Here is a 19,778-nt window from a genome sequence, read left to right as displayed (position 1 = left end):
CCCCAGGTTCTTTAATGATCAAGAAGCAGCTACAGTGATTTTTAACCTTCAACACAGATTTTGTCATGCAGTATAATCATTCTTCACAGTACATCCAAGAACTGAGATTTTTACACTACTGAGTTACTCATGCACAGTCCTCAGTCAGGACCATTTTTTCCCTTACCGCTTTCAGCTTTTTTTTGGCTAATCAGTGCAAGTATAACTTCAGCTGAGAGTTAGTGTTGCACAAAAGATGTGGTCCATTCTTAAATAAGTGGCAACAGACTTTACAATCCTCCTCTCTGAAGGCAGGAAATGCTGACTCCTACCTTATGCAGGAGACAGGTGATTATATCTCAAATTATAGCCCAGTGAAGGTATTTACTTCTTGAAACTTTCTGGGAGCCTTGCTGCTTTTACAGTTGAAAAGCTTCATCCGGCCTTAACTAATTTAAGAGACAAGCTGATTCTGCTCCAGAAGAGGTCACATTTCTACCTTTATACCTTTTTGTGTCTATTAGTGCATTAAGCATGACTAAGTTTGTTTTCTCTCTCTCTGAAAACAGATGGAGAGGTAGAGAGAACCAGGAAGTGACAGGGGAAAAGGATACAATCTCAGACTTTAACCACACTGCAGAAACTTGAGTTTTATTTCAGAGGCTGAACAAGGTGAAATCAAAAGGTTATATCCACAACTTGAAACAACAGAACTTTCACTTACTGCAAATGACAGTTTTCAGCTACACAGAGTTGTGAGGACAATTATAGAATTACTTTTGACAAAAAAAAAACAAACAAAAACAAACAAAAAAACACAACAAAAAAAACAAAAACCTGTTTAACACCAGAATTTAGTTTGTGCCTCTTGCACGTATTTTCTACATTTGTGTTTTCTCCTTCCTGCACACCTTAGGCATCAGAAAAACAATCAGGTTTTTCCATTAGATTTTCACCTCTTTACATCAGAAGAGTAATTGGTACTGAAACATTACAGAGCAGTGAGCCAAGCTGAGGTTGACTTTGTCCTCCAGAGCCACAATAATCACTGTTTTCTCATTCCATTATCCTCTCTGACCTTCCAAAGGATTAGTTCCATACAAGCCATTGCATTTTCCCTGGAATTATAACCAACTAGAAAAGAATTTAAAAAAAATTATTTTGTGCTATAATATTTATTTCTTTATAGAAGAATGGTAGCTTTGCTTATTAAGGTGAACAATTGTTGAACATACTAAGACAATCCTTGGTATTTCACAGGTTTTGGTGCAACTTCCTGCTACCAGGATTCAAGGCAATAGTCACATGCTTCTAGCAATCCAGTATTGTCCAGCAATGTTCAGTTTACCACCACATCCTCCAGTTCCAATATCCAATGAGGCCTAGATTACCAGTTTAGAGTTACTACCCAGAGTAACCTCCAGTGTCCAATATAACTGTCTTTGGAAAACCAGATTCCCCCAGTCATGTACTTTCAAATCAGAAGCTGAAAGAGTAACATATGACAAGCTGATTTTGCAACTAGATTATAAATTTCTACCTTAGTTAAAGACAATCCACTTGTCCTGATCAACTGAAATCCACTACAAAATCTGAACAGAATAAAGGATTTAAATTATATATGCTTAAAACAACCACTTAATAAAGTTAACAACTTACAAATTTATACATTTTATGCAATTCCCATAACTTAGTGACTATAATAACAGGAATTAAAGTATAAAAGTTTTAATGCATTCTGGCTGGGGAAAAAAAAAGTGGTAGTCATCCGAACAAGAAATGCATACAATCCTCTCATTAGTTGGCGCTTACTATAGTCCCATATATATATACTATACCAGAATACCCCCTCTAAAATCAGAACAATACAAGAAAAGGCTGGCTGCCAGGTTAATGGCAATTAACTACTGAAAGTTCCAAGCATTCCCTGCTGAAAGCCAAAGCTGTGTGTTGAGATTCCCCTGCAACTTTAGGATAGGTGGAGAACAGACCTACTATATTCAGCAGTCATCTTCATAAACAAAAGTTTGACACAGTGTCAAATTTTCACATGGACTAATTTGAATGCATACCTCAACGCCTATACAAACTGATGAAAACAAATCTAAATCCTAATGGTTAAGATTTTACTCACCATTTTGAATATAAAACTTTTAATAAAGGTACTGAAGATATGAGATAAACAGGTTTGGGATAGCATCTGGTTATTCAGAAACCAGAATAGTTGTGGAAGAAATGACAGCATACAGATGCTCCATCCTTGGCAGTGTTCAAGGCTAGGTTGTACATAGTCTTGGGCCAAACAATCTAATGTGAGACATCCCTGCCCATGGCAGGGGGGCTGGAATTATTTTATTTTAAGGTCTTTTCCAACCCTAACTATTCTATGACTCTATAGAGATCAGCATTTGCATTTGAAGGTGGCAAAATCCCCTCCCCATTTTACGTTTCTGAGCTAGTGGCTCAAAAAGAAAAAGGCATTGCTTCTTTGCACTACAACACTGAATTACTGCACAGATTCCACAACTACCGATTCCACAACCACTTTGGGCAGGGGAGAAAACCCCAAAATAGTAAGTTAATAATAAATAAATAAATAATTCTTAGATTTAGTTGAGGTGTTTCATTCCCCAGAGAAACAGAGCACTTAAACGCTATCACAACAAGAGATGACTCAAAAGTACAAGTACCAGCTTCTAGCTTTCTCTGGTAAAACTGAAATGCCAGTGATTTGAGATGATTTTTCACATGTAGCAGCCTAAACTCAGAAACAAAGATTTTCAGACATTTAGACATGTCATTGCAATTCAGGTATCTTCTGGCTTAAAGCAGGGCAGTCAAAGCAAGCTAAAACACCAGAGACCTACTGCTTTCTGACAGCAAAGGGCATTTCATTCTAATAAACCCTAGTTTACAAAGAAAGTAAATCAGAATCAAAATTTGTAACATCTAATACAAAACTAATGCAAACTAGCACAAAGCAGCAGCAGAAACCGATAAAAACATAGAGAGTGGAAGTCATGAGTCAGGACTTTTTAGGTTTGCGGGTTTTTTTCCTAGACATGGCAGCTACATAGCTCTATAGTTTAAGCTTGGATTTTAGCTCAGTGGTGATCAACAAAGCGTGATTAAATCCAAGTTTAAGCAGAAAAGTCTGCTAAAGGCAGAATTTTTACTATTTGAGATAGCCATCTTATAGTCTTTAGAAATAACTTTTGACATTCTTAGCCTTGCTAGAAAGGTGTGCATAAGCCTGCAACAGCAAAGGAAGTCAGGGGATATTAGCTTTGACAGACAGATCCAGCTACTCCACTGGATATCAAATTCCACTGAGTTTTGCTCAGTGTGACCATTTATGTATTCCCTGGGCAGTGGAGGTATGTTAGCAGAATAGAATATTGTTTATTGTCCAGAAGGCTTCACTGATAAAAGCAAATATGAATCTGCCAGTTTATTTGAACAAACTGAGTATCTAAAATCAGATTAAAAAATACTTTAGAATGGCATGGTTAAAGCAAAATATATTTGTCAAATGCAATACTTTGTAAGTATTATATGCATGCTGTAGAACATGATTTGATTTGTCTTTGAGTGTCAGCAAAGAAACTTGCTTTAATTTTACTACTGAAAATCCCAGCTGAAGAGCTCGTGTATCAGTCTGGATAATCAAGTGAATCCTGACATAGATGCTAGGCTCACCACACTACCTTCAGAATTGTAAGAATGTCCCTTTGCAAGTGAAAGAAACTGGAACACTTTTGTATAACCCTCTGACAAACCAGCTGTACTGGGGGGAGAATGAGTGAGAGGCTTTATGCTACCCAGTTGCCATGCAGGGTTAAATCACATCACCAACCATCTTACCGTTCAGGTATATCCTCTGCTTCTACTACACAATTGAACTAAAGATATTTAAGACAAAGCTTTCAATGACAGCAAGGGTATTATTATCTTTTCAGTTTTCTGGGTAATTCCTGTCTCCCATTTCACGAGGCAATATATTGATTGCTTAATAAGAACCCAAGCTCTTACCATCATCTTGATGAATTCTCCTGAGGTAATCAGCTGTCAGACTTCTAAGTGTTCTTTTGTGAGGCAAACCTACCGGATGAGGAAACACTACTGATGTGTCCACCACCATGTCATGAATTAGCTGAAAAAGAGCAGAGGCCACAGTAATGATTACACATCCAGTTACAGTCTTGTACATCCTTTATTTATTAAAAAAGGATAAAATCTCAACTAGTATCTAAAATACTTTCCTTCTCAATAATATGCCCAAACTAACCCTTGAGCCCCCAAAACAACATCATCTCTCCTGTGTGCCACTTTCTCCTAGAGAATGGCAAACTGTGGAGCAAAAAGCTGTGGAAAAATTATCCTTTGCAGTGATTTCTGTACAATTCATTGACATTTATTCACCAGTTATTGATGGCTTGGCGTCATGAGTGAAGATTTGGGAAGGGCTTCAACAGCGTTTACTACAAGCAAAATGACCAAAGGCATATGGGGTATGCAAATCTGGTTGGAAAAAAAGGGTGCTTAGGCAATCAGGAAATGTCCATCCAGGACTGTCATCTCCTGAGTGATGTCAAGCTACCCCATGTGCTGGTCCGCCCACATGCAAGGTTGGATCTGCAGCTACCCATGCACCTTGTCACCAACCGTTTCGACCCTCGCCTGCCCATACAGACAAGTGAGAGTAAGACCTTCCAGCCTGCGCAGTGGATTTTTTAGGTGCAGTGCAGCTTGCGCAAAACTGGCCCTACCCTTTAAACCTGAGGTTTAACCGCCACAGCCTAGTTAGGTAGGACGGTGACAGCAAAGTCCACAGGTCATAGGTTTTGTAAGAGTGTCTTTCTCTTTTATGGAAGACCATACAAGGCTAGACGAGCTCCATCAGCCCAGGTTTGAAGATAGGAGTTTTCCTTCTCCTATGAGGAAGGCCTGCCTTCGCTAACGAAGGTTAGGGAAGACCTTCACCCACGCATTCTGATCAAGACTGTCAACTCCTGGGTCAATCACAAGAGACTGATGATGCAATAGCACAACAAGCGCCTAGGCGGGATACTTAGAGGCGTTCAGTCATAAGCCCGCAGATGGTAGCCTCTTGCCAGTGGCTCCTCAGCCAAGTGCACGCACCAGGGGTCTGAACCTGTGGTTCTTCTCATACTGAGGATTACTATTGCAACAACACATCACCAGTAGGGTAAAACTAACCTGTCTCATGATGCCCAAGCGTTCATAGCAATGTCGCTTTTTGATCCTTCGATGTCACCAGTTATATGTTCACTGCATATATACAGTGAACATGATTCATTCTAGTTTTAGACAGCCACTGCCATCCTGCAAAACCTCACTTGCATTGGCCTTTAGATGTCAGTAGCAGGGAAGCCTATCAAGGCTAAATTCTAATTCCTTCATTAGTAATATCACAGCATGGTTGAAGTTGGAAAGGACCTCTTGAAGTCATCTTATCCAAACCACCTCTCAAGCAGGACGTCCGAGAGCCTGTTGCCCAGCAACATCCAGATGGTTTTTGGGCATCTCCAAAAGAGAAGACACCACAACCTCTCCAACCTGTGTCAGTGCTTGGTCACTCTCACAGTGAAAAACTGTTTCCTGGTGTTCAGAGGGAACCTCCTGTATTTGAGTCTGTGCCTGCTGCCTTAAGCCCTGCACTGAGCACCACAGGAAAAAACTTGGCTTAGTGTTGTTTGCATCCTTAGAATCATAGAATAGTTAGGGTTGGAAAAGACCTTAAGATCATCTAGTTCCAACCCCCCTGCCATGGGCAGGGACACCTCACGTTAAACCATGTCACCCAAGGCTCTGTCCAACCTGGCCTGAACACTGCCAGGGATGGAGTACTTGCCACTTTTTTGGGCAACCTGTTCCAGTACCTCACCATAAGAGGTTTCCTGGGCAGATAGCTATGTTTCTGATGGAATACTGCTGCCTTTAATATTTAATAGCATAATCCACACATTTCTGGTACCTAAGGTAACTACTTGACAGACAGCACAATTATTTACAGGAATTCTAAGAGAATACCTTAGTGTTACTTGAATTGTCACTGCCTTTTATGCATAGGGTGTCATGAGTTCTGCAAGATCAGAAAACATACAAATGTAGGTTTCTGTGAACCCACAAATAAAGACAATATTATTCAGTAGTGATGTATGGTTCCATAATTAGAAGCACTAAACAGCAGAGTAGGAAGCTGAAATGTGAAGATGTTTACCATAGTGTATTTTGTATAGACATCTCTTCCTGATATGAAATACTTTTAATACAGCTATCATTTAACAATCAAGTACATTTAATTATTTTTTCATACCCATTGATCTGCTGAAATGAAACATTCTTTTTATTTTTTAAATTTATTAGAATACAGTAAAAACAAGTAGTCACCTCCTAAAACTGGCTTCAAAACCAGCTACTTTACCTTGAGAGCAAATAAGTCGTTTTCCAAGTTGTGTCCAATTAAAATTGTATCCACACTGAACAAGTTTAGCAGTACCGCCTGTACAGCCCGAAGAGTTGTTGTGGTATTTTTCAGATCATTCTCCTTTACTCCAGAGAGTCTAAAAAAGAGATCAAAAGAGTTTCATTGACAGAAATACTAAGAAATACCTAGAACTAGGTTTGCAGTGATCATTGCCCCAGCATCTAAAGTTAACTCTAGCCAGCTTTAAAAAAAAAACAAAAAACAGCAAACATAAATCACACGGTGTTGAAGTCATTGTAAAACATTTTTTCATTCTCTTCCTTTTCACCTAGGTAGTATAAGATAAACTAAGGTAGGTGATATTAACTTAGCTCTACCACTACAAGTGACTTAAGCATGTTTAAGCATGGACCAAAAGACAGGACTCTGAGCAAGCAAATATTGGTGTTGAAATAGGAACACATTACATTGGTTCTCCTCCAAATTCTTTACAGTGAGGCTCAAAACCTGTGTTTCCTCATCGAGCTGTTGCAGGACTTCAGAGAACTAACAGGAATCAAAAAGGTGTCTTTCAGGTCTTAATGACAAAACCCAATATGAAGAACAAATACGAGATCTACACTAAATACAGACAAATCTTATTAAGCTGTACAGTCTGATGACCTCAATGCATGGCTTATGACTATATTGCTTTTTTTGTGAGACAACACTTACAGATTAAATTTGCATTTGCTTCTGTCACCTTAGGGAACTGAGCAAGTTCTGGGAGGTTTAACATTTTTTTTTTTCCTGAATTGGAAAAAAGGTCTTTCAATGTGAAAAGGAAAAAAAAAAAGGTGGAACTAGGCAAAGAGAAGAATTGTTCTTAATTGAGCATGTAACAACAAAAGCCTCATTGGTGACTGAATGTCTTTGATTATGTTACTAGAAATAGCATTTGGGAGAAGCATGTTTCTTCTTATATAGTTATCCGCCAATTTATTACATCTAATCCTGAAGTATTATAGAGTAAGTAGCATACCTTATATCGTAGTCCACAACTTTACCATCTGGTTTAACAAATACATCATACACAACCTGTAGTTTAGGATCAACCACTGTGACTCTAGTTAGTTCCAAGCCACGGGTTGTGTAACACTAAAGAAAAAAGTACATTTAATGAGCATTTACACAACAATGCTTCCTTACATTATGCAAGTTGTTCATAAAGCACAACAAGCTACCAAGTCAACAGATCCAAATATTTTTGCCCACAATACTAAAGGTCAGTCTTGTAGGATGACTAGTCATACTGAAAGGTCTAGTCAGAGTTCTGCAGACCTAAGAGACTTCAGTGCCAAACTACTACAATTAGGATATTGCTTCATAAAAAAGCAATATAATTTTCTATTAGCTGAACCAAAGTTTTTAGGTTGCACATACCATCTCGCAGTTCAGAGCATATACATCATGGGTTCCATCAAGAGGTGGTGATTTAATTAATGTCTTCATGAAGCCTTCCAATTTCCCCCTTCTCCCATCATGAACATGAAGCTGCAAAGTTTCCATTGCTATTTAAGTGCAAGTTTACTAGATATATCTTACACAAATTGCCAGAAAATTTGTGTCTCTAAGAGACTTGGGAATATATATATATATATATAATATTTCTTGTCAGCATTTGTCATATAATTTAGTGAACACTAATAAGTAAACCTAAAAGGCTTGTACCAAGTCATTAACACTGAGCCATACCTTTTTAGAAAATCAAAAGGACAGTGAGATACTGCTTTATATAAATCTTCTTAGAACATTACTCCTACCTTTGCAATCTGACATCCAGGAGACCCAACTACTCTCTCACAACAGGTGTAATGTTTTTCTACACCACCAGGTACTGACAAAAAGAAAAGTTGGTAGTTGAGCAGTAGTAGCAGCAACCAGCAGTGGCAAAAACAAATCAGTATCCTCACTCGGCTTCTCAAATTTCCTTTCCATTTTCTCCTGAAACAGCACTGTGGAAAACAGCAAGTGCCACCTATGCCAAGATGACAAACTCTACATTGTTCCCTCCCAAGATAAGGTTTTTGTAAAAAAGAAATACCAATAAATAAGAAAGAGAAAGTTGCACTATGTTCTAGAAGGTTCTCTGTGAGAGGCATATTTAAGACTGATTCTGAGTACTTAAGGTGTCTCTTAGAAACCACGACAAGGCTCTCTTAGAAGTCAATGCAAGGCCACCCTCTTCCCACACAGTTTTATTCATATCAGCTTTCCTAAAGTTAGGGCATATTCGGAGAAAACAGGCTTTACTAGCTAGACATATTCCCAGAAGAACAGCAGAATGTATCTCAGCTGAACCTTATAGGAAAAAAAGTTCCTACTTTGATCTTGCTCAGCTTTGACACGAGATGTCATAACATTTAACAGCTTCCATAAAGACTGAATGCCAAGGTCACCTACCTCTTTGTTTCAATACTGCACCAGAATGATAGTTGCATTCCTCTTTACGTTGATGTGTTCCCGAAGAAGTAACAGCATATATTTCACCACACCTACAGCAGACCCTTTTGAAAGCTAAAAACACCCCAAAAACCAATAAACCAATAAGCAGAGTGTATTTCCTAGGTGACTTGCCATGAAGTTAAAAAATGCTGAATTGAAGTATAAAAGAAGTTTCATGAACAGCACATGAGAAAACAGAATATCAATATACAAGAAGCCTCTCAAGATAAGCCATGTATCAAGAAAAAGTTCCTCTATAGCACAACAAGAAATTCAAGTTTACCTACGACTTTAATTACTATGTTGGAACAAAAATGTAAAAAGACATGTGAAGACTCATTGTTTAGCTTTGAAAACTTTGAATTCACACGCAGTCTAGGCACTAAATACGGAACACAGGCATAATGTATCATTTTATACCCATGTATTTTACTGTCCTGTGAACAACTGATTGAAATTCAATTTTGTTGCAGCCTACTAGGCACTTACCATTACATCCAGCATTTTTTACACCAGTAAGAATAGCACTACCATTTTTTCCAGGATGTTGTCGAGGGAAGTTATTTTCGTTCAACTGCTCCTTAGTCAGAAGATACTTTTTTAAGAGTTCATATAGAGCACCATCTGTAAATGCTAAAAAAAAAAAAACAAACCAAAAGCCAAAACATAAACAAACCTAAAGCTTAAGCAACATTAAAACAACTGTAAGTAGCACTTAAAAACACTAGTACTTCCAAAATAAAACAAAAGCAAAATTACAAGTTGACCACTACAGTTCACACCAAAACGTATATGCTTGTATCTCAGAGCAATTAGAGGTGATTAGAGGTGAAGCATTACTCAAAATAGACACTATATAGGCATGATGATTCACTAGCTATCCCAGAAAGGCTAGATATGCAGTACTAAAAAACACTGTATTCCCAAAAAAAAGTTCCAACGTTTACCCCTTATGAAAGAGTTTTCAGTTATAAACGGGGAATTGTGTACAAAATCCTTGCAGTGGCAAATAGATGAAGGTTGACCAAAACCAGAGCAACATTGTCATGCTGAAATAAGACCATTTATAGGTGGCAGTGGAGAACTGACATCTTACTTCCCCTTTCATTACCTTTTTCTTCCTCTGACTGTAGGGATCCTGTGCCACTGGAAGATCTGCTGTTATTAGGTTGCCCTAAAGGCAGGAAAACATGTCTTTAGTATTTCTTCTCAATTTCAGATTTCCTGTTAATATCCTAAGCAAATATTTATAAATCAAGCCACCAATTTATTTCAGTGATATATTTCTATAAAAGGATTTAAAGATACAGAAATATCTTTAGTAAAGTTGAACTAAATAACGATTTTCAGACATTTTTCTGCTGTTCTAATTTCTACACTTAGAACCCATTAAAAAAAAAAATAAATCTTAATTGAAAGCAAAACTACCAAGACCTCTTAGCTTTTTGAGAGTCTTCACAGCAAGATTCAGGTACATCTTTTTATTGCCAATGCGATCATAAATAGATTGTTCTTCTATTAGAGCCTACATTAAAAATAAAAAAAAAAAATTTAAAAAATAGACATTTAGTGAGCACTCAATGTTCTACAAAAAGCACTGCCATTTAGAATCTAAGACTGCGAACCTAGAGATAGTTACACATGCAAGTAATGTCCTAAATTTGAAGTGCGACAGGAGACACAAAGTCAGGTGGATTTAAAGTCCTGCTCAGAGAGGGAGGCATTATGGTGAAAGGCACTGTTACCAAAGAGGATCTACAGAGTATTTTAAAAACCCACCTGAATATTAGAGCTCTGTTTGATGTAGCAAAGATGCTGAGTGTTATCACTGCATATATCAGAAGTATTTTAAGTAGGAGTACAAGAGAAAGTCTTAAAACTAGATAATTCAATTATGAGACCATTATTGGAATCTAATTAATTTATCACAGAGATTGAGGAGGTGAACTTTTTGGTCTATAAATACCTTCACAGCAAAAGAAAAAAAAAAAAAAAAAGAAAAGATCTGATTGCAGAATTCTGAATTCTGTCTAGCAGATGTAAAACATGTATGATCCATTGGGTGAAAGCTAAAGCTACAGAGGTTCAGGTTAGACAGAAAACCCACATTTTTTCACAGCCAGGATAATGAACTATTGGAAAAGTTTTCTGGGCATGTGGCAGTTTAGAAGACAAATTCAGCACCTGTGAAGCAAAGATCTGTTGGGAAAAAAATCAGTGCTTCAACTCAGAAATGAAATCTAATCCCTGGGAAGATTTGAGCACTCTCAGGGTAACCATTCCTACTGGTAAACATTCCCTGGCTAAAGACAACTTTTTCTGATCCTGCGTCAAAGGAGGTGAAGAAAGGTCTCCTTAATTTTCTTTCTGTAAAGTTGTAAGAACAGCAAGGAGAGGAAGGTCCAGCACCTTTTAGTGAGGAAGAAACATGCTCAAAATAAGGAGTACACACATTAATCTTCTGGGGAAGAAAATATCTTCTTTCTTGATTTTATTTTACTGTTAACACTACACGGGTAGTTCACAAAAAGTGCAGCTTATTTCAGGTGTAAACAGTGCCTTCTAACAATCACTACAGCATGTACAATTCATAAGTTACAAGCCCTAAGCAAAGGGAAAGGGGAAAACAGATGAACCTGAGAATTATCACAGGAGGAAATTCTTCACTATGAGGGTGAGGGTGGTGAGGCACTGGCACAGGTTGCCCAGAGAAGCTGTGGCTGCCCCATCCCTGGAAGTGTTCAAGGACAGGCTGGATGGGGCTTTGAGCAACCTGGTCTAGTGAAGGTGTCCCTGCCCATGGCAGAGGTGTTGGAACTAGGTGGTCTTCAGGGGCCCTTCCAACCCAACCATTCTATGGTTCTATGAAGTTAAAGGGAAGGTAAAAGGTACATTACTTCATGAAAATGAAAATCAGGCATACCAAGATGTGCTACATAATACAGCAACACAGTAACAGCAGAGTAGTATCATGCGATGTTTTCCAAGCTTCCATTCGAAGTGTAATCAAAAACACCCACAGAGTCTTATCAGCACACCTCCATAAATTCTTTTGACTTCCAGCTTGCAAGAAATTTAGATCACCTAAAGGTTAAGCTTGGGATATTTGTGCTTGTCAGACAATATCTGCTGGGAGTAGTACTTGGTGTGGTGAAAACCAAAAAGACAAGACCAAAGGCTCAAAGTGGTTCACAGATGTTTTCCTTCTGTTCTGAATAAATCTCAAAGCCATTATTACATTCCAGGAAGCTTTCAGTATTTACAAGACTTTTATTTTGCAGAAGCAAAAGTTTTTCTTTTTTATTACCAAAATGGCATGTCTTATTAGAAGCTATTAACAGTGGTAAAGACAAATACTTTTGCTTAGAGGAAAGTGATTGGTAACAGTGGCAAGTGTAAGATGGAGTACATTTTAAATTCTGCCTCCTGAAATATTTTACTTTAAAAAAATTAATCAAATAAAAAGAATGCCACCAACACATTGTGCAAGATAAAACTGCTGCCTTAATTAAGTTGAAGATTTGTAAGGAAAGAACTATAAACCATAACAAACCTTGTTAATAGCCTCATTCACCGTGCTACATGTTTTGACACATTCCGTGAGAAAGCAAGTGAAATATCGCTGCCTTGTCTCCTGTGGTACTTTGCATCCCGATTCTGGAATGGAAGGCCTTTTCCACATAAAAACCTCAAAAAAAAAAAAAAATAAAACAAAACCAAACCTTATGGTAGTGTGGTCAATATGTAACAAATAACCCCCCAAAAGTAAGATTAATTCAGCCATTTGTTTTGTCCACCCTCAGAGGAAAAACCCTAAGTAAAAATCAAACATTGCTGAATAGCTATTCAGAAAACTGCAGTTTCACATTACAGGGAGCCAGGAACTACCATCAGAAATAGTAGCTGCAGAGATTTTCCCTACTTGAACTAAACTAATCAGTCTTCTCCTCAAGGTTATGGCAGATATTAAAACTATTTAATTTCTTTTTTTTCCTTAGAGAAAGTTCAGTTCTTTAGCAAGGACTAGCAGTTCAGTTATGATTTAAGTCATGCTCTCCATCTGGCCTTTATTTCAGACAGTACTTCACTCAGAGCATAAACTAAAGACCCAATAAACCACACTGGGGAAAAAAAAAATTTTTAGGAATCTGTAGCCTTTGTTAGATAATGCAGTGTAGAGTCTTTACATATCACGTTTTGTTTATTTTCAAATAACATAGAATTCATCACAGAAGATCATCACTTTTGACAATCTGCCTTATGTTAGGTTAACTATAGTACTGTCACACCCAAAAAAGTCCAAAAAGTTACAAAAATGCATTGCGTATCAAACGTGGTAATCTGAGTCATATGTCTATATCACATTTATTTGCTAAGAAATATCCTTTAAGAGCAGCATTTAAATGTGTGCTACTACCAAGGAGAAGGAGAGTTTTGCATACAGGGAACAAAAGCAGCATCACTGTCACAACTTAGCCTCGCTGTTATTGGGGCATGCAGAATTCTATTTAGGAAACCAGGTACATACTGGAGAGCAGAAGCTTGCTTGCTGAATTCCTCCATTATGATGCTGCTGCCCAGGAGATGACTTGAAAAACACCACTTCATTTTTCTTGGGTACCTAATATGCACATACACAAAACCAGAGTTAATATTCAGGTAGTTCCAAAGCACAGCAAGATCGTGTTAAAGTTAACACACTGCGTCTTCAAATGGAATTTTGCTATCAGATTCAGCATTCTATTCCTGACAGGAAAATGCTAAACTGAAACAGCTTAGGGGTAATGGAGGTGGGCTTAAAGAATGATGCCCTCTATTGACATTGCCACCTAAAGCACTGTAAAAACAGAAAAAGTGAAGGCGACACACAAGCGCTGTATCTGAAATTTCATGGTAGATACCTCCATTCCAGACTGACTTTTCAGCTCCCATTAGTGTTAGCTGCTCTTGTCAGCAGCTTGTTTTACCTGCATCTGGAACCAGCTCCAAGTACTACTTGGTACAGCTTTTAACAGAAGAGTTGATGAGACATTTGCTCTAAGTTCAGAATATTTTTCAATTAGATTACAGAATCCTGCCAACCTCAAGTTCAACATATTTTATGCTGATCCTCAGTTTATCACAAGATTATAACTCACATCAAATTTTGCCATGTGTGCAATTCTTCTCTTTTGCCCAGGAGCATTTACTTTGGTTTCTAACAAATTGAGATCTACATTTCTTCCATAAGCCTATTAAAAACAAGAATAGACTATTTAGACCAAATCTTATGAAGCGCTAAACTTCAGCAATATTCTCACGACCTATTCATTCCAATGTTTCAGGATACACAGTCAAAAACTCACCAGGAAAAATTACAATTCCATCGTTAGACAGTTATTTTACATTCAGAACACAATACTTTGAACCTGAGGCAGTGGTACTCAATGTAGCTACATTTGTTAATAAGAATGGGAGACTACTGAATACTCAACTGCCTCTAAAGCTTTGCTTATTACAGTAAAAGTAATAGAAACCCATATAGCAGGGAACTATTCAGAGCAATTTTCTACTTCAGGAAGCAGAGATCACCCATTGTTAAACTACAGAATCATTAAGTGTTCCTTATGATTCTGTCTACTGGTCATGAAGTTTCAAATATTTAACCCTTACTAACACACATTTTTTGAAAGAGTACTTGTACTTGACTAGGTACCACATCCTGCCCTAATACGCTCAGAAAAGAAAACCCCAACTACTGAAAGCAAAACAAAATACCTGCTGATCATGGTCCTTCTTTTTTGCTTCTCTTTCAAACTCATCAAAAATTCTTCGACACTCCTCTAAAGGATCATCTGGTTCAGAGAGCCCTGTGTCCTCCCCACTGGTTTCTGCTTCCTCAGTGGATGAACCCAGACCACTTTCTTTCTTATTTAAGTAATAAGTTGAATAGAGGTATGTATCTTTTGCACTATCATTACCCCCACTTTCTTCTATACTCTGTCCTTTCTCTGTATTTATAATTTCCTTATAAGGTCTTCCAATTGCAGTTCCATCTTTTGATGAGTGACCAGTACACAAGGGAGACTCTCTTACTCTTCTGCTCTTCACACAGACTTCATTAGTAGTACTCTCCTGAAATGCTTTCACCAACATATTAGTTTTTGCATTTCCTTGCTTCAGAATTCCCTTCTCCATGCCTGCCTCAGTAGAAGCAGCTGAAGACACATATTTGTCCTCACTGTAAGTAGGGGCACCTCTTTCCCCCAAACCCTTCAACATACCAGTGGTTACATCAGGCAAACAAATCTCTCTTGCTTTTGAAGAAACACTGCCTAGTTTTCCAAGTTTATTTAAACTTTTGCTGTTTTTCTGCAAAGTAATTTCCTCAGATTTATCTTCGCTACTCCCAAGAATGTCTGCTATAGCATCATCATGTAATTTTCCTGCACACATTACAGCAGTCAGTTCTTTGTCCCTGTTAGCTTTTCTACAGTTCCTTCTTATTCTTGGCTTTTTATTAGGAACTTCTGGTGACAGATCAATGACAAGTCTACCTTCGTCATCAGAGTCTGAAAATTCAGTTTCAGGTTTCACTGGGTTTCTTGGCATCTTCGTGATTGCACATCCAATCTTAAATGGAGGCATCTTTGAGTTCCCACCCCAATTTCCACATGGAGGAGTGGTTGGGTTAAACTGCTGTTTAGCATTTTCATCCTCATTTGTTTCAGAAGAGAGACCTGCAAAATAATTTTGAAGAAGTTTATATTAAATAACAGTTGCTGGACAACTATAATCAACAAAGTCTAATTAAAAGCCAACAACCATCATTTGTATATATGGAAACTGAAACCATGTGACATGCATGTGCTAAAGTGCACAATTGTTTCCTTAGGAAAAAGTGTCTTTCTGTAAGATAATTTTCAAGGGTTAAATTGTTTCCAATAGTTTAATCAGGAATACTGTACTGTGAGAACCCCTTCTGTTCCTTAACTTAATTCTTGACTGAACCAACTGCTAATTTAATCCTTTTGAGTTTTGTAAATCACCCACCTCTCTTTGAGGAAAGACATAGCTATGACCTTAAATTAAGTCATCCTAAACAGCAATCTACAGATTTCAGCTGAGGAAAAAAGAAATAATCTATTTTATTAATCATGCACAAGATTACAAGTTTCATTGTCTCGAATACCCAGTAACATTTCAAGCCAGGCATATTCACAATTTTGCAAAAACTTCAAGCAGCCTCAGAAATTGAACTTCCAACTGCAGATTTAAGTGACTAACCACTATCATTTTAGCTTTTATAGGCTGTGGACTGCATAACAAAACTCAGCCTGATACTTTCTCAATGCATTATATCCTCAAACAGACATTCTAGCAAATCACAAAATGCAGTGGTTATTGCCCTCCCAGAATTTTATTACTTGTTTAGAGACCCTGTCATCCATGAGATCTGTTAGCATCAATTGTGTATTTTAACAAAAATGCTATTTACATTGTCATTTAAAAGCACATCACCATTTGATTTCAACAGTGATTGTATCAGTAACTACAAAACATTTCAGGGAAATACTAGAAAGCCACATTTTGTTAGTGAACAGGATCCTTTGCAGGTTTTTCAAAATAAGCAGTTTTGACATTAACACAAAAACAATACATTAACACAGGGCAGTACCACAAAGCCTCACAACCCTTTTGCTGTGGGTTAACCCTGCCTGGCAGCTGCAGCCCGTGCAGCTGCTCTTACTTACCCAGTGGGATGGCAGAGAGAATCAGAAGGGTAAAGTAAGAAAACCTGTGGATTGGTATCAAGACAGTTTACTAGGTAAAGCAAAGCTGTGCACACAAGCAAAGCAAAGTGAGGAATTAATGCACTAGTTCCCATTGCCTGGGAACAACACCCATTCCAGATGTTTAGCCACTTCCAGGAAAGCAGGCCTTCATTGTGCCTATTACTTCAAATTCTTCTTCTTCCTCTTTCTTTCCCCAGGTGTTATTGCCACACACAGCATCATATGGTTTGGACTATCCCTTTGGTTAGCCTGGGTCAGCTTTCCTGGATGTGTCCCTTACCAACTTCTCACCCACCTCTGGCCTACTTGCTAGAAAGGCACCATGAGAAACAGAGATCCTGAGGCTGTGCAAACACTCTTCAGCAATAACAAACATGGGTGTGTTATGAACACTGTTTGGGGCAGAAACGCAAACCTTAGCACCATACAGAGCTGCAAAGAAAACTCATTCCATCCCAGACAAAACCAGTACATCTGACTACCTCAAAGAAATACTCTAAGCCACTATGGTCTTACCAGAATTGTTATTGCCAGAGAAATATATCTCAGAAAAGTAATGTTTCCATGCCTTTTATACAGGTGAGGTGCTATTCAGACTATGCAGTAAGCCATGTTGTAGGATTTTTCTTTGACTAACTAGAGCCTGATTGAACCTTTGGGGCTCAAGCTTGCAAGAAATTGCAGAATAAAGAAGAAATTGCATTTAATGACAGATGCTGGTCACTTGAAAGTAAATACATATGGACAGCCTTCAACGAGTCCCATCAGGCAGCACAGCTACCTGCAAAATCAGCAAGTGGAAGTCAGGAAGCGAATGACCCCACACTGGTGGTGGTTTTCTTTCTTTTTCTTCCTGACTGCCACAAATATTAGTAACCATCAAATTATCCCAGTACTATTTCCAGGCTGCAGTTTTTTATGCTCAAGTGATATGCAGGTAGACTCCACAACTCGTTAAAGTTGTAAAGTAGGTATTCTTTATTCAGCGCTGAGGCACATGGGGGATCGCTGCTCCAAAGGTATGCACACCTCAGAGTTGTTCTCCTTCATATTTATCCTCTAAACTGTTACATATTCATGAGGTTATGTAACACGCTTATACATATTCATGACCTATCCCCGCTTCATATTATAATGAGGTAAAAGGTCCTTGCTTGCGTATGGTCTCCTGGTGGTTGTGGGCAGGGGTCTCAAGACAAAGTAAACGAGTCTTCCTTGAACTTTTCATCTCTAGTTGTTGCGCATGTTCACTGGTGATTTAGTCACTGTCCAAACCACAAATCTGGTTTCAGTCGGTTTAGGGGTACAGAGAACAGGAGTTACTGTTCCTTCCTCTTATCAATAGCCTTGGTCCCTCCACCCTGTTCCAGCAAGCACGATAAGTGTTGAGCACACATTTGTTGAGTTAGCAAGAGGCTTAACCCTAACCCCCCTGTACATCGGTTAACCCTTTGCATCACAAGGGCAGAACTCTTTGAGAAAGAATATACCACCACATTACCATTTACAGTGAACTGTGAAAACCAGTTTCCCATGTTGTGGAAATCAAGTACCTGCTTCATTGGAAGAGTGAATACAGAGAGAGGGAATCTGTATTCTGACTGAAGTTTCGGCATTCCTGAGCTGTGAAGGCAGAAAATCAGTAGCATCTCCTTAAAAGCCAGATGAAGAGACACTTTGATTCTCTGGACTACATGCTTAGCTAGTAACTCTTTACCTAGTAGCAATGAATGTAACCCACAGCAAACCATTTGAATGAGACCAGCTCAGTTCAAAGTAATCAGAAAGCAACTACTTACAAAGTAGCTGCCGGTAGCTGATTACAAAGTAATCAGAAAGCAGAATCAGGCGTTTTTTGCCATTAGCGTAGGTTGCTAGTATTTTAGTATTGCGAAATTTCATGGTTTCCATTTTAAAGTCATTTTAGCACTCAGCCCTTGCCTCTCATGCCCATTTGGCTTTATTGCCAACAGTTTGAAAACAGTGTTCCTGCTGATGAGATCTAGCTTACTGTCCTGTGAAAACACTCAGTCATAAGAGGAATATCACAATCATCAAGAAAGCTGGCTACAAACGTTATTACTTATCATGCTTAAGAGGATAGCGGAGCACGATGGGAGAGGCATACTCCTCTCATTGAAGTTTCACTTGGAAATTCCAGAATGATGTGCAAAGCAGGCCCTTTGCAGACTGCCAATCTGGAAGCAAAGCAAGTACCTTAACGAAGATTAAAACCAGCCAACATTACAACTTCTCTCCAATACAAAGGCTAAGGGTCACACCCTGTGAAGGACAGGTGACATCCTCCTACCAGAAATGGAAGAAGTCACCAGTTTTAACTGTAGTATCACACACCAATTATCCTACCAAGTCCAGCTTCCTGAAGCCCAACCCCAAACACAGGTTTATAACCTAATCCTAGTGTTCGCGCTGCTGTTGGTCCAGGTGGGGGGGGTTAATTACTTTTCACAGCCTCCTAAGAGCAAGACCGTGAAGACCTCCTACCCTGTCATTTCACTCTTCAGCTCTCACACACGGCACTACAGTGCCCTATTTCACCATTCCAAAGGGCAGGAGCGAAGCCAGGCGCACATCTCGCCACTACCTGGAAAGCGGCATCCCCGCAGAACGGGTGGATCCCGGCTCCCACTGGGGAGGCATGCCTGGCCATCCTCACCCTGCGGTCGGGCGGAGCCGGGCTGCTGCGCGGCGAGAGGCTGCTCCCTGCGCTGGGAAGCCCTGCGGCGGCAGCTGCTCTGAGGCTGCTGGGTGGGCCCGCGGCTGAAGGGGCTGCGCTGGGTGCCGAAGGAGCCGGCGGGCCACATCCCAGGCCTCGAGCTCCCAGCGAGACCGCCCCGGCCGCCCGCCGCCTACTTCAACGCCGTGCGCGGGATCAGCCGTCCAATAGGAGCGGGGCGCGGCAGTGCGGAGGGGGCGGGGCCGCGGGCCCCAGCCCCGCCCCCTGCCGGGATTGTCAGGGGGATGTGGGGCTGTGGCTGCTGCCGGGCAGGGCAGGAAGGAACGGGAGCGGGAAAGCAAAGGAAAAAGGGAAAGGAAAGAAAAGGAAAAGGGAAAAAGAAAAGGGAAAG

The 19,778-nt window shown here is 39.3% G+C and overlaps 1 protein-coding gene across 1 annotated transcript; it reads right to left on the bottom strand.

Annotated features, from left to right (window-relative positions):
• Positions 1-1,006: 1,006 nt before the first annotated feature.
• On the bottom strand, positions 1,007-19,514 carry LOC134156401 (uncharacterized). The gene is made up of 12 exons (XM_062604401.1): positions 19,295-19,514; positions 14,672-15,633; positions 10,343-10,439; positions 10,026-10,088; positions 9,404-9,547; positions 8,873-8,986; positions 8,233-8,306; positions 7,853-7,963; positions 7,452-7,567; positions 6,428-6,566; positions 4,012-4,132; positions 1,007-1,113 (listed from the first exon to the last, which is right to left on the bottom strand). Exons 1-12 carry the CDS (start codon positions 19,512-19,514, stop codon positions 1,025-1,027), a joined length of 2,250 nt encoding a protein of 749 aa, XP_062460385.1. The 3' UTR covers positions 1,007-1,024.
• Positions 19,515-19,778: the final 264 nt, after the last annotated feature.

Source organism: Pezoporus occidentalis, unplaced genomic scaffold (assembly GCF_034315485.1).
Source record: "Pezoporus occidentalis ecotype Australia unplaced genomic scaffold, CSIRO_AGI_Poc_V1 ctg86, whole genome shotgun sequence".
NCBI classification, from domain to species: domain Eukaryota; kingdom Metazoa; phylum Chordata; class Aves; order Psittaciformes; family Psittacidae; genus Pezoporus; species Pezoporus occidentalis.
This window is presented reverse-complemented; position numbering and strand designations above follow the sequence as displayed.

Coding starts and splice junctions, on each gene's coding strand:
- LOC134156401 (XM_062604401.1), bottom strand. CDS start 19,514: ATGTGGCCCGCCGGCTCCTTCGGCACCCAGCGCAGCCCCTTCAGCCGC. Junction 8,987..9,403: donor AAAAAATGCTGGATGTAATG/GTAAGTGCCTAG, acceptor GGGTGTTTTTAG/CTTTCAAAAGGGTCTGCTGT. Junction 8,307..8,872: donor TGCAGTATTGAAACAAAGAG/GTAGGTGACCTT, acceptor TCTTTTTGTCAG/TACCTGGTGGTGTAGAAAAA.